Here is a 14,183-nt window from a genome sequence, read left to right on the forward strand (position 1 = left end):
CACTCAAGTGGTTTTCTTTTCTTAACTGTATCTAGGAGACAAGTAAACAATTTTTCTTGTCAACATTTGCCTGGAACAGAGCAAGGGGAAGGAAGGGGAGGGGGGGAAAGGGTCTTACACAGTAAGCAATCCCAAGGGAGGGAATAATGAAGGAATCTCCTGGCAATGACTGTCTGTCATCTTTATCACATTACTTTTTTTTTTTGCATTAGTTTCAAACACAGCCCACTAGCAGAAAGCTATTTTGTAGAAAAACGGAGAAAGGCCCACAGAAGCAGTGCACAAATGGCTCTAGTCATGTCTCTGCAGTAGTGTTACCTATCTAGCATCTGTGCAGTTTGGCCTAGTCATGGCCAATGTAAAAGCATGTCTCTGCTCCTGCTTCCACAAAATTGTACTGCCTTTCTTTAACCATGTTTTAAAGGTATAAACCTTGTTGCTCACTGTGAGCCCATCCCCCTTTAATTTTTACCTTCCCATTTTCAAGTGTTTGTTCTCTGTGTGAACACCTGAAGATACATTAGCTTGGACCAATTAAAAAACAAAGGTAGGTAATGATAAATTTGGGGGAGAGGAAGAATGTTGTTTCTTCTTGCTGCCTATCCTCTTCCCTATCATATTTGAATGTTTTATTACCCTCTTAACTGTGGGTATAATGAGAGGGTAATTTCCAGTCCTTTGCAGAGGCATGCAGGGTTCTTCTGTTTAGCCCTCAGCACAAAAGTGCCTGAGTCATTTAATCTACCTGCAGCAAAAAAACCCTGCTCCACTTCTGAAGAATCTTTGCAAGAGGAGGAGGGACTTAAAATTCAGCAGCCTCTGTCCTCTCCAGTACCCTGCGGTTGATGATTATAGTGCTCGTTTCCCAGACAGATGTTTAGTAAAATGTAATATGACTGTTGTTTGGACTGGTAGCTTACTGGGCATTCACTCGATGAGGAAGTTGGATCTGTGCAGGTCGGTACATGACATGAGTGCCTTGACCTGGGTCAAGTTTGCACAGTATGCTGCTGCAGTCCTCCCTTCCTGAGGCTCGGTCACATCACAGCAAGTGGATGTGCTTGTCACTGTGCAATTTTGGCCACGTTTCCTTTTACTTTTGCTTCTACACGTTGTCTATACATACTCACCTAGTTCCACTTCCAGTCCTGGATGCTTTGAAAGACTTCCTGGCTCTTGTTTTCAAGGCTTTTCTGAGGGAAGGTGGAGAAATGACCCACCATTTGCACAGAGTTACTGGGATATGTCTGTTAATTATTTATGACTTTGTGTCATTGAGAAAGTAAGGAAGCTGAGATTGCTGATCTTCTCTGTGAAGGCTGATGTTAGTGTTTCTGGGTTTCCCCTTCCCTGTACTACATTCTCCTCCTCTGGCTAATTACGGTCTAGCTTGAGAACCATTTCTGTTCAAAATATGTAGGTGCCATAGTTTCCACACACTCTGTTAGTATTTACATTACAAATATTGTGACATTTATAAATTCAAAATTTCAGCATTTGTTTTGTACTCCACATATTGGGCTTTGGAACAGTAAGCTTTAATATGCATATTAAAAAAGGAAAATTCTATTTCATACAATAAATTTCTGTGCTGTATAGTATTTTAAGAGGAATTTGTCATAGCATTGGTCACCAGGTGGCACTGCTACATATAGTCTTGGTACATGGTAATCCTCTGAGAGCATGTCTGATGATAGAATAAGGACTTCTGGTTTTCTCCCCTGTGTAGCTTATATCTGGAACTGTACACCGTCATGTCGCCATAACTTCCATCCTACTTATTACATTGTAGGGAAATACTCTAACTGCTCTGTTAATTATTAAAAAGATGAGCGTAAAGATTTCCAGTGACATAACATTCAGCATTTTAATGATAACAGAATATATACCCTGCATTGTGTATTTGCAGTAACTTAAACCAGTAATTATACTAACACTTTTGCATTATGACTTGCTCTTTAAATAGTATCATGTTACATTTCTACTGATGCCTATTCTCATTTTACATTTTTTCCCTGTTTATACATCTCTGAAATAGATTTTTTTTTTTTCTAGATCTTGTTCATAGAATGAGCACTTCCATTTCTCTACCCAAGGTTTTCATGCAGTGTAACCACTCTAAAATCCTTCTTCCCTATTTTGTTCTGCAGCCTAGTTTTCAGTGCCTGGGCCACACTTAGGAATACACCTCTCCGCCACTGAAAGTGGCCTCCCCTGAGAACTACATCTGAATCTGAAAAATAACGTTCCGATGTTCTTGGTACTACCAAAGCTCCAAAGAATTCTTCTGTTCCCCATTAATGGGGCCAGAATGTCATCACTACTGTGTCTTAGGCAGGTTACAGTTGTCTTTCAAAGAAATATTCATCTGAGAGCTTTGCCAAATTAAAGCAAGACAGGCTTCCTTCCCAGTGCTGCTTCTGAACCAGCAAGTACTGGATGCTGCAAGCATGCATGAAGCTTGGGAGGGGTGTTAAGGTGTACATTTAACGTGAGTAGAGGAACATCAGCGCATGTCTTGCGTGAATCACGCAACTGTGAAGTGCTGCTTCTCGCAGTTGGGAACGTGGGCAGACAAGAGGTGCTCAGCAGTTGAGAGAGTCAAGACGACAGATGTCGATTTACCTAGGAGAGAGTCAAGGACAATGAGAAAGAGGATTAAGAGGTTCCCATCTGTTTGTTGGTTCCTTTTTTTTGGCAGCTATGCTGGTACTGTTCTTGGTATTGTGTTGGGACTACAAGTGCCCTCTTGTTCAAGGTAAGCTGTACCTTCTCTTACCAGGCACACAGTACTGACTTGTGAAGTTGCAATAACATTTTTAATAGCGATACACTGTTGAAGTCTTAACAGTATTTACATTTTCTTCTTGAAGAGACAGAATTTGTGACATTTGAAGTACTTTTGCCTTCAAAATGCATCTCTATTCTGTAGTATTTCTGCACTCTACTACAGATCTGCTAACCTTTCTAGCCTGTGGGTTATCCTTTGTAATAATTTATTTGTGGAATAATATAAAGATGTTCCTTTTAGCTTTGGCAATGGCAAGAAATCCTGTCTTAGTTTCCATTTCTGGAGATCTGGAGGGGACCAGGATCCCTTCCAAATCACAATACGAGGTAGTGGGCACTGTCAGGTAGAGAAGTAGACTCCAGCAGCCGCAGTACTCTCTCCTTCCTCACTTTTTTATTCTTCTTTGTACGTTACTGCAGTGGTCGGGGAATAGTAGGGAAGTAAATGTCTCCTTTATATAAAAGCAGAAATAATTAGGAATGTGGAAGTTCTTGTTGCAGAAGTTGTTCTATCTCCTGTAATAACCAGCTTTGCAACCAGCCTGAGCTGCTAACGGCCACCAAACTTTGTATTACCTCAACAACAGGGATTTTAGTAAGCTGATCTGATACCCTTTTTGGGGGGGAAAAAACCTTAAAAAAATTTTTAAAAATGCAGATTTCACCTGGAAAGATGCTATGATCACATCTAAGTACACAGGACTTGAGATTAAAATTTAGTTTTAAACAAAAAGCATTGTTGTTCACTGGATTCAAAGTCTGCTGTGCCAGAAAATTTCATGGGATGACTGTTACATGATAAAGTGATAAAAACAAGAATTTGCTCCACAATCAAATGCTTCTTGGAATAGAAATATAATAATTCAATGCATTGTCTCTCTTAATCAGTGCTCCATTAAACTGAATAACGATACACTGAACACAGACATAAAATGTGGTGGGTTGCCTTAAGTTCTAGAGATGTTTATGAAATTTCTAGGTAGGGATTATTCTCTTACGAACTTTGCTCATTTCAGTTCCCGTAAATCTGTTTTGGAGTGGTTCTTATTGGCAGAACAAATTATAATCTGTCATTACTATCAAAAAAGATTAGTGCCATTTGAGAAGGAGGGGAAAAAAAACCACCCAACCCCCTATCAGATTAATTTTTCATCACTTTTATTGTGTACAAATTGCAATGAGTATCTCCTGCTACTGACATGTCTCTACAAGACTGATATGTCTTATTCAAACCTTTGGTGTTACATTTTAAACTATATTAACCTCTACCTCCTGCAAAATACACAATTTTTATTATTTCTAGCGATGTTTTTACACACTTAATAGAGGAGGCGCCAGAGTTTCCCTAGCAGCTAAAGTTTAAAGTCTTGGTAATACGCCCAGTCTACTGAACTTACTTTTTAATGCTTCAATTATATTTCCAAAAGTTAATTCATTAGAGTCTTCAAATAAGACTGGGTAGTTTAAATCAATAAAATATTTTCTAAAGTACAAATGTCTATATCTCAGATCTTACTAAAAGGTGATCTGAGAGTAAAATAAAATTTGACTAGTTAAAAATAATGCAAATACGGTAGTGGACCTTGAAATCCCAGAGAGTTAAGTGACAGTGTTCTTAGAAGAGCAACAGGATGAGAAGCAAGTCCAGCTACAGGGCATATTACTGAAATAAAATACTCTAGTCCAAGGTGGTTTAAGTTATGCATAAATTATGGAATTGTAAAGTCAAGTCTACAGCTCCTCTAATAACTTAATATTTTTTTCTGCAATTAAAATTGTGGCTAGAAGGCTTAAGGGGATGGATAATTACTAGCAATTAACAGTCTGATCATGTGAGATGCTGAGGTTTTTCTGCTCCTGAAGAAATTACTGAGAACTGTGGTTGCTTACCATTTTGCAGGTTTAAATCCTTTAACACTGAAGATGAACTGATGATCCAGATATGATACATGAAATGGCTGCTGTGGTGTCATATGCAGAAACAGTATACATTATCTAGGTATTGTCTTAATGAACAAAACATGCTTCCTTTTAATAAACAGAAGGAGAATATACTTATACATGTTATTTGGAAAAATAATCTTTACGTCTAGCACTCCACTGACAGGCATATTGAATCCAAAATGTTCAGAGGCAGTTATTTACATTTAGTTTACTGTATCCATGGTCCCTTCAATACCATACCTTATTTTGAAAGATTTTGTATCTAATGTCTGTTTAGCCAACAGAAATCAATGGCAGGTTACTAACCGTTCAAGAAAGTCTGACTGGGTATGTGGGCAGTTTATATTTGACCAACTGAACATGTATTTGCAGCACATGATATGGCAATTGAGCATAGTACTTTATGTACTGTAGATCTCCCAATCTAGTTTTTACTGTGAATTTTACAATTTGTTTCAAGAAGCTTGGCAAATAATAATAATTAAAATTTGTGGCCTCTCATCAGAGGCTTTGTCCGTCATGTCTCTGCATAGGTTCTGCATTTACACTTCTTTCCCTTTGGGTGACCTGGAGAAGGCTGCTCTTTCATCAAGAACAGACATGTATTTTCAAAGCTCTGTGGGTAAAGGCTATGGCAAGTTGCTTTCTTCTCTATCCCAAAGTTGCTGATTCCCATTAACTGAGCTATAAGGATTATATAGTTTAGGCTAATTCCTAACTATATTGTGCAAAGAATTACAGGATGATGCTTTTGTTGCCATTATAGTTTTTATTTATAGTTATTTATATTTTTGTTGCCATTATAGTTTATTATAGTTTTAAACACTAGGGGAGAAATTACATGAGAAGCATGTCAGAAGTCATTGGCAAAGGAATACTGTGCTCAATATGAGAGAAATTAGGAAGTTTTAACTTAAAGGTGCATGAAATCTTACAAATGAAAAGAAATGAGAAAAGGGGATCAACGTCAAGAAGAAAAGTTATGTAACTAAAGGACTGAGTTTCTAATGAAACACTCTTAATGAGATGGGGGGATAAAAAGTGGTAGGCAGATTAAAGGATAAGAAAGAAATGATGAAGTAAATGGATAAAGGTAATGGACAGCTAAGAGGGATTATTATGAAGAATCGATTCAGAGAGACATAAAACGCTGAAGCGAGAAGAAAGCATGAAAACTTTGGATTAACATCTGAGAATTTGATTTTGAAGGTAGTTAAAATATTAGTGGTAGAGTGTATATAGATTAGTTTTGTCTTAAAAGGGATTTGTATAAAAAGTTCAATAATAAAAATTAATTAGGTCAAAATAACTAGTTCTTGTATCATATCAAATCACCCAACTGGAGGAGAAACCAAACAGCTTTACGTAACTGGCGCAATGGTGACAATTTAAGAATTTCAGATTAATTTTCCACATTTCATTCCTCACAGTTCTACCTGATGATTTGTACAAATTGAAGTATTCCTTAGCAGCTGAAAACCCAGCTCTGTAGTGTCTTCAAGTGAAGGCTTCTTGTTCCATTTGAACAATGTGAGAGCATCAATGGATCTGTGATTGCTTAAAAGAATTTCAGCCTCTTTTTGCTGGTTTTTTAACGTATTCACAATTGTCTTCACATTTCCTGATTATTATTAATAATTTGTATCACCCAGCACCTAAAAGCCTAGGTGGTTGTCTCAAACCTGGTTTTGGTAGGTCTTAGCGAAATATAATACAAAGGGATCTAATTGCCTTGGACATGGTGTTTGTAAGCAGCTTGTAAGCAAGTTTGTAAGCATTCAGTATGTTGCAGCCTCCCCCTTAAGTTGCTTCATTAGAGCCATTTCATGATTATCCCATCTAAAATCATTGCAACAGAATGCATGAGGGGGTTTTGCCACTCTTAGTGCAAACCAAGTGTTCAGTTCACTACACCTGGTAATTTAAATCAGTCTTTGCGCTCAAGTGACTGAATTGCAGCTTCATGCTCCGGATGAATCATCTAACCAACCGTTCCCCAAAGGAGCGAGTATTCTTACTGCCCTCTTCACCCCCCAGCAGCTATTCCCGCTTCCTTTGTGCCAACAGCGGTGTCTGTATGAGTGCTGTCACTTAGATTAGAGGTGGCTGACAGAACTGAACTGGCAGAAAACGAGCAGTTCACCGCAGCATCAAACCAGTGCCAGCGCTGCTGCCAGGAAGCGAATGGGTCTTCTCCCACGTGCGCTGTTAGAAGATCCCAGCCGCTCCCAAACTGTCATCCCGCAATGCCGGAGCATAAAATCTCAAGTAATGTTCTCAGCTTAAGGCTTAATGCTAACAATTTTTTTTTTCTGGGGGGTTTGTGATCCAAAAAATTTGGCCATTATTATTCTAATGCAGTTCAGATGTTAATGTGTGTGAAAATAGTCAGCTTGGGAAAGCAATTCCATTCTGGCTTTGACTTGTACCATTGCAGCAAATATTAAAGCTGGTGTCCAGCCTACATAAGAAATTTTGTATTAGCTGCCTTGTTCTAAGGAAAGCTCATTTTAGGATGCTGTGGGAGGAGGTATATTTGAGGTCTTTCCAAGTCAGAATGTTAAAACTGAAAATTACAACCAATAAACCAAAATGCATAAACCAGATGATTAAAGGAGAAAAAAGAAAAGCAAAATACTTTGCTCAGGAAATGAGTGAAGTAGGTTGTAAGGCTATTAAAATATTGCTAATGTGACAGTTTTTGTGTCGGTTCAGACTGTTGTGACCTGCTGTGCTGCATGACCCCTCTTTGCCCAAGTAATCTACCACCCAGCCTCAAATTAAACAGAGTAAGTGGCTCTTCAGCTCAAGCTACAGAATTATTTTTCCTAGACAGGGTTAAAACGGTTTTCATAATAGCATGTTACTGGGAGTTATCGCTGCTGTTGCTACAGATGTAAACACAAGGACAGTGACTAAAATGGACAATTACAAAGTGGATATGGATGCTGTATGACTGGAAAAGCTTTGTCCAGCTACTTTCTCAGGTAGAGGAGACTAGTTACTAACGTTTACAGTAGGTGGCGGATATTTCGTTGACAAAAGAGATGTTATCGCGATAGCGAGGGGAAGAAAAAACCAACCCACAACTAAAAGCTCAAGCAGGAAAAAGAAACCTAGAAAACATATTTAGAATCAGCCTTAATTAAAGTCTGACTTGACAGTGACTCGGCAGGGAGACACTGCTGTAATACAGCCGTGGAAGTACCTCCGCACGCTTGCGACAAGGCTGATTTCCCTGCGTGGGAGAGAAGCCGGAGGGGAAGCAGCAGTGGGAGCAGAGCCGCTGCGGCGCCCGGCCGGGGGGTGCCCCGGGCCCCCGCTGGCTCCGGGGAGGCTACTCCCCCTGCCGCCCCCCCGGCTCGCCAAAAGCAAAACCAACTCGGAAGAAAGCTTCGGAGCTTCTGCAAACGGGGCGGGAGACGGCTCCGGCGGCCTGCCCAGCTCCTTCCCTCCGCCGCTCGGCGACCTTCCTCCCGTTGCGCACCTCCTCCTCCTCCCGCGGCCGGTCACGTTGCGGGGCCGGAGGGAGAGGCCGGTACCCCCGGGAGCGGCGGGGGCGGGCAGCACCTGGCGAGGCGGGACACGGTGCAGAGGCCACGTTGTATTATTGTTTGGAGGCCGGGCTGCGCAGCCCGCTCGGGGCGTAGCTTCTGCGCTCCTCCCCGGGGCGTGGAGGAGGAGGAGGAGGAGGAGGCGGCGGGTGACTCGGCCGTCCTTCGCCTCCCCGCGGGCTGACCCCGCGCGGGTAGGGAGGGAGGCGCCGCGGCTCCGCAGACGTGCCCGGGGGGATGTGCGCTTAGTGGCGGCCCCGGCCAAGCGCAGGCCCCGCCGGCTGCACCTGGCGCCGGGGGGAAGCGGCCGCGGAGCGCCGCGCTCTCCGCCCGGGCACCCGCCATGGAGAAGCGAGGGGAGGGCGAGTCGTTCTCCCATCCCTTGGAGCCGGAGCCCGAGCCCGAGCCGCAGCCGGCGCCGCCAGGAGAGAAGCGCTTCAGGCTGTGGTATGTGGGCTCGTCGTGCCTGGACAGGCGGACCACGCTGCCCATGCTGCCCTGGCTGATGGCTGAGATCCGCCGCCGCGGGCAGCGGCAGGAGCCCGGCGGCGCCCTGGGCAGCGGGGTGCCGGCCCGCGAGGTGCTGCTGCTGCTGGGCTCGCCCACGCTGCGCTGCGTGCCCGCCGGCCCCGCCAGCCCCGGACGTCCCGCCGGCCCCGGCCGCCCCGCCAGCCCCGCGCCCGCCGTCTTCATCTTCGAGCACAAGGCGCAGCACATCGCCCGCTTCATCCACAACAGCCACGACCTCACCTACTTCGCCTACCTGATCAAGGCGCAGCCCGACAACCCCGACTCCCCCATGGCCTGCCACGTCTTCCGGGCCACCGACCCCAACCAGGCGAGTGGCGGCGGGGGCAGAGGGAGGGGGCGCTGCCCGGGACCCCCCCCGCTTTGCTTCTCTTCCCCCCTCGCCTGACGGGACCCCAGGCGCTGCGCTCTCAACCGCGGAGGGGATCGATGTGCTCGGGCGGGGCAGCGCTTGCAGGGCGCTGCGAGACCTTAATCCCTCCACACACCCACCCGCGGAGTGGGGGAAGCCTGCCCGGGGCCGGCCGTGCCCGCTGGGCCCTCCCCCGGGAGCAGCCGTCCCGGGGCTGCACCTGCGCTGCACCGCGCCGAGCTGCTGGGGCTGCAGCGCCCTCGGGGCCCGCGGAAGGGGAGGGGCGGGGCGCACAGTCCCGCGTGGCCGTGGGGTGCTGTGCCACCCCTGCCCCGAGCGCGCGGCGCACCCGCCTACCAGGCCGGGGGTGCCACCCTCTGCAAAACGCGGGTGCGCTGGGAGATGGAGCCCCTTCCTTTCTCCCTGGTCCCTCTTCAGTGGGGCCGCCTCCTGTCCCGCAGCAGCTCGGTGGCAAGTGCACGATTTGCTCTGTGAGCAAAACGCAGAATTTGTGTTAAACCGTCCTTACGGTGGCATAAGCGTTGGAATCAAATAGCCGCGATGGTGCTTTCAGGGTGCGGATCCCCAGTGGTGTGGCAACCATCCTTTGCGACCAGTGGGCCCTGTTTTGCTCACGGGTCATGCTAAGGACACCTGGCCGTGCTCAGGCACACTCAGTAGTGCTACAAACAACCCTAGGTTTGGGTGGAGACATTGTTGATAAAGTGCCAACTGGAAAAAAAGACCTAACAGTAAGACTGTATTTTCCTGACTCTTTAACAGGCTTTGGCTCCCGCATCAAATGTGCAGCAGACTTCTTTCTCCTCCCTGTTCAGAGTATGTGGGGGATGGCGATTTGATGAGTAGGTTTGATCATTGATTTAGCATGGTGACAGCAAGAAAAAGGCCTTTCAATAACAATCCTTTGGTTGAGTAAGTGAAGACACCACTGCCCGAGTTTTCACAGACATGTACGGAGGAAAAACACATGCGATTAGAAATGCTGAATTTTACTGAAACAGCTTAGCTGACTTACTAGATGTACTGAGCAATTGCTTGGGTTTCTTTTGGTTTTGGGTTTTGGTTTTGTTTTGTGGTTGTTTTGTTTAAGCGAAGAAGGTAGGAAGTATTAAGAAAACAACTGAAAAGTTCTCAGTATATTAATTTTGATTTGAGCCAACATACTGCCAGAGATTATAACATTGGAGGGATTTAGATTGCGTACATAGCTGTGGCTTGAGCCATCATCAAAGATAGGACAGGAGGCATCCCAAATGGAGGTAACTATGCTTAATTTGTTGGCAACTGCTGCCACCGTTGTGCTCTGCCAGGAGAAGGGAATTCAGGGTGAGGAGAGAGCACGCAGAAGGAGCATGAAATGGAGGGGATCGTGTCTGGCAAGGAAGGAGCCAAAATGTCCTTTTAGGAGTCTCCCCACGTGGACTGAAGGGAACCAAGGTTCCTGCTGTTGGCAGAAGATGCTGAATCAGATTGATTTCTGGGGTAGGTCTGCTCTGGTACCAGGACTTGTAGGACAACCTCATGCTGTAAGACAGTAGATTCCTATTACTCTTGTGAACATGCAAAATACTATGAACATTTACATTTGGGAGGCTGTTTCTGACTAAACGTTTTATCCCTATGTCTTCCCTTCTTCCCTCTTGGAGGAGAATGTCCTTATGTGCATGGAATTGAATTGATACTATAGGTAAAGCCTTCCTATTGAAGGAAGTTAGTAGTATGAACAAGTTCCCTTTTATAAACTCCTGTCTTGTTCTGATGATATAGTCTAAATTTTATCTGGCAAGATTTTTTTTTTTTTTGGCCTTGTTATCATTAATAAAGAATAAGTCCCTCACGTGAGGGTTACTCAGCATGTGATTTCCAAAGAACTACAATAAGGGTAGTAGATGCACAGCCAGCCATGTGATTCACAACTATCTGACTAACAGGCAGGTTTTTTTAAGGTGTCAAAAGGAAGAGAAGGTGGAATTTTTTTCCCCTCCTGAGTTTTGTTACTAATCGTTGAGGCTTGGTTGTCTAAGCCTGTGCAGGTCTCTAGCTGTTGATCTGTGCTTAAGCCTAGTCCTGAGCAGATGAAATCAGGCTGCAGGTTGCTAGTTCTGAAAAATCTTCTTTTGAGGCTCTTAATTGTGTGTTATAAAATAGATGTTGTTCTTGCATGTTTTCAGGATCTTTAAGTACGTGCTTCTGTTTCATATTGGTTATGTGAGCTTTCTGGTGCGTATTAGCTTAGAAAGTATTTTTCACAGCGGTTATTTTAAGACGACCTCATTTTCTATCTTAGTTCATAGTTACTTCTAGCCAATGTAAGGTGGCACCACTACTGACAGAAGCGATCCTGACCTCTTCAAGCTTTGACCCCTCGCTCCTTCCTCTTGGCTTTGTCCTCATGGCCGCACAACTGTTTGTGCAGCCGCACGGTGAACGGGATCAGGGAATTGACTGGCGTTAAACTTGCTTTTCCCCCACCTTTGCTGGATTAGTTCTAAACTGCTTCCCTTGTTTGCTTTACTATGCAACCCCAATACCGTTTACGTCAAGACAGGTAGGTTGGAGGCACAAGGTAGCAATGAGTGGCCAATAAAAGAAAGGGTGGGATAGCCTTTTCAGCGGTTATACTGACTTCAGGCTAGCCGGAGATGACCACAAAGCCCTGGGGTTATCCGTCTTGGCGGCATTATGTTCAGCAGCACGCTAAGTCGCTCTGGAATGGAGGACGGGTGCAGAAGATGTCGTGTGGTCTTTCAGTTAGAAGACAGCTAACTGTACTTTTTAATGGTGTGTGTAAATTAGGAAAGTGAGAGGATAATGATGTGCTCCCAAGAGATTAGTGCTAGTGCAGTAATTCAAAAAACAATGTAGTTGAGAATGACAATTTTGGCTTCGAGCCCATTGCTTTGTCCACCAGTGGTATTGCGCAGTGTCTAGGATGCACGTGCATTCACTGCGACCATAAAAAGGGCTGTTATTTGCAGAAAAAAAGCGATACTTTTTGCCAGTCCCTCCAAATTCCTTTAGCAGATGACCAATAAAAAGCCAATGTAATATGTGCTCCGGTAATATCAGGTGGGAAGATAACAACTTCTAATGTTATTTGCCGTGACTGAAGAAAAATGAGAGCGTGAGGTGATATGAAGCGTCTTTACATTTTATTTGAAGGCCTGCAAATTGTAGGCAGAGCTGAAAAGTAGGAGCCAGTGGGTTGACTCCTGTTCTGGAGTAGTTCTTTGGCACAGTGTCCAGCCCAGAGCTCAGCTGTCGGTATGGGGCTGGATGCTCAGATGCTTTTATTAGAGGGGTCTCTTTCTTTTGCCCTTTAATTACAAGAAGAGGGAAAACTTGTGGAGCCATCTGACTGGTGAAGATGAGAACAGAAGTTTTTGACTTCTTTTTTTCCCTCAGAATTATTACGGTGTTGGCCACTCCTCATAACTTTTCGAAGCAGCAGCCAGCTGAAGCGGATGCGGGTAGCTGTCTGTTTTAGTGCTGGCTAGTAGCTTCTGAATAGCAGCCAGAGATTTGCTAGTCTTGTATTGCTGTCATTTGAGAATTATCTAGGAAGCATGGAGCCTGTCTGTACACATTAGATGACAGCATTGTCTCATTTTATATTGGGCAGATTTTCTTCACAACCCCAGAAACAGATTTTTTGGGTTTTTTTTAAACCAAAAGTTAGAGTTTATAAATATAGCAGGCATACCCTTTCTCCAAGCCACCAAAAAAGCCCTTATGATAAGTGTTTTCAAGCTCAACTTCAACACATTTTTACCATGAAATACTGATTTTATTCTGTAAACCAGATTTTAATTGTGTGAAACGAATCAATGCTGTTTGACAATTGCCTCGAGTTCCCTGTTCTCTAGGGGAGAGGCTTATGGTCTGATCTCTTTCTGCCTTTTTTTTTAATTACTATGCTGATCTAGACTGTGCGTTTTCTTCTTGAAACATGAATAAGCCTGGGGTTTGGGATTTATTTATTTTTTTTCCCCCAAACTGGCATCCTAAATCTAATGATACTGTAATTGAGATAGTTGTCTCCTCCAGTTAAGCAAGAACTTGATGCTTTTTAGATTTCTTTCAGAAACCTTATAAGCAATGATCCAAATATATTGTTATGGGGTTTCAGAACTAATCCAAGCTGGCTGTGAAAGAAAAATGTTCTGGTGCACAGACCTCAGAAGAGTTTATCTCTTGTGTATATAATCTGTAGCTGCGGCATTCTGCTGTAACCACGGCGTTAGGGGGAACTAGCCTGTCTCAAGGCGAAGCAAAAATAATAGAGCATTTTGCTAACAAAGTAAAGCTGCGATAAGAGCTGGAGAGGTAGAGGGCCAGAGACGAGAGCTGGAGGCAGCCTGCTTGTAACCCAGATCCCTGCTCTGTCATCACTGCACGGGCTAAAAGTCAAAAACGTTTGTCTATTCCAAGAGTGCGTTAATTGTCGGTTAGATAATGTGTTTCAGTAAAGCAAGGCATCAGTACAAAGTCTTTCATTTTGGCTATTCAAAGGAGGCTTTTATGCTGTACTAATATAACGTTCTGTAAGGCTGCTTATTGAAGAATGTAAGTTAGAAACGTTTGAGGAAGAAAGTTCGTGAACTTTACATTCATGTTTCTTTTGTGCTTTGATTTTTTTTATGTGGCATAGGAGCATGGTCTCAATGGTAGGAAATTCTTGGCGTATTAAGTACGTACGTACAGCATTGTTGCAGTTCATATTCAAACATTGCACAGTTTGAGCCATCTGATAAGCTATGTTTTGCATGGGTATAAGGGACATGATAAAAAAGATGGGCTCTGGGTTTGGAGGATTCTGCAGGAAATGGGAGAGATGCAGAGTTTGGTTGCTAGACTGATTCGAGCGCACTTTGACTGCAGAGGAAAGAGGTAATGCTGCGTTCCATGAGAAAGCTAGGTTGTCCCAGTTTTATCAAGAAAACAAGTCTTAGAGAGACCAAAAAAAAATTTCCCTAAGTTTGTGTGGGCCAGAA

General features: G+C 44.0%; 1 protein-coding gene across 3 annotated transcripts in view; it reads left to right on the top strand.

Moving 5' to 3' along the window:
* Positions 1 to 8,425: 8,425 nt before the first annotated feature.
* TBC1D4 (TBC1 domain family member 4) overlaps positions 8,426 to 14,183 on the top strand; it is a 121,030-nt gene continuing 115,272 nt past the window's right edge. For 2 of the 3 annotated variants that reach the window (XM_054843948.1, XM_054843967.1), the window contains exon 1: positions 8,441 to 9,126. In XM_054843948.1, the coding sequence (XP_054699923.1) occupies positions 8,632 to 9,126 (495 nt within the window). In that variant the 5' untranslated portion in view covers positions 8,441 to 8,631. Of the gene's footprint in view, positions 9,127 to 14,183 lie in introns of all 3 variants that reach the window. The other variant, XM_054843958.1, reaches the window with a different exon arrangement.

This window comes from Grus americana, chromosome 1, assembly GCF_028858705.1.
Source record: "Grus americana isolate bGruAme1 chromosome 1, bGruAme1.mat, whole genome shotgun sequence".
NCBI classification, from domain to species: Eukaryota; Metazoa; Chordata; class Aves; order Gruiformes; family Gruidae; genus Grus; species Grus americana.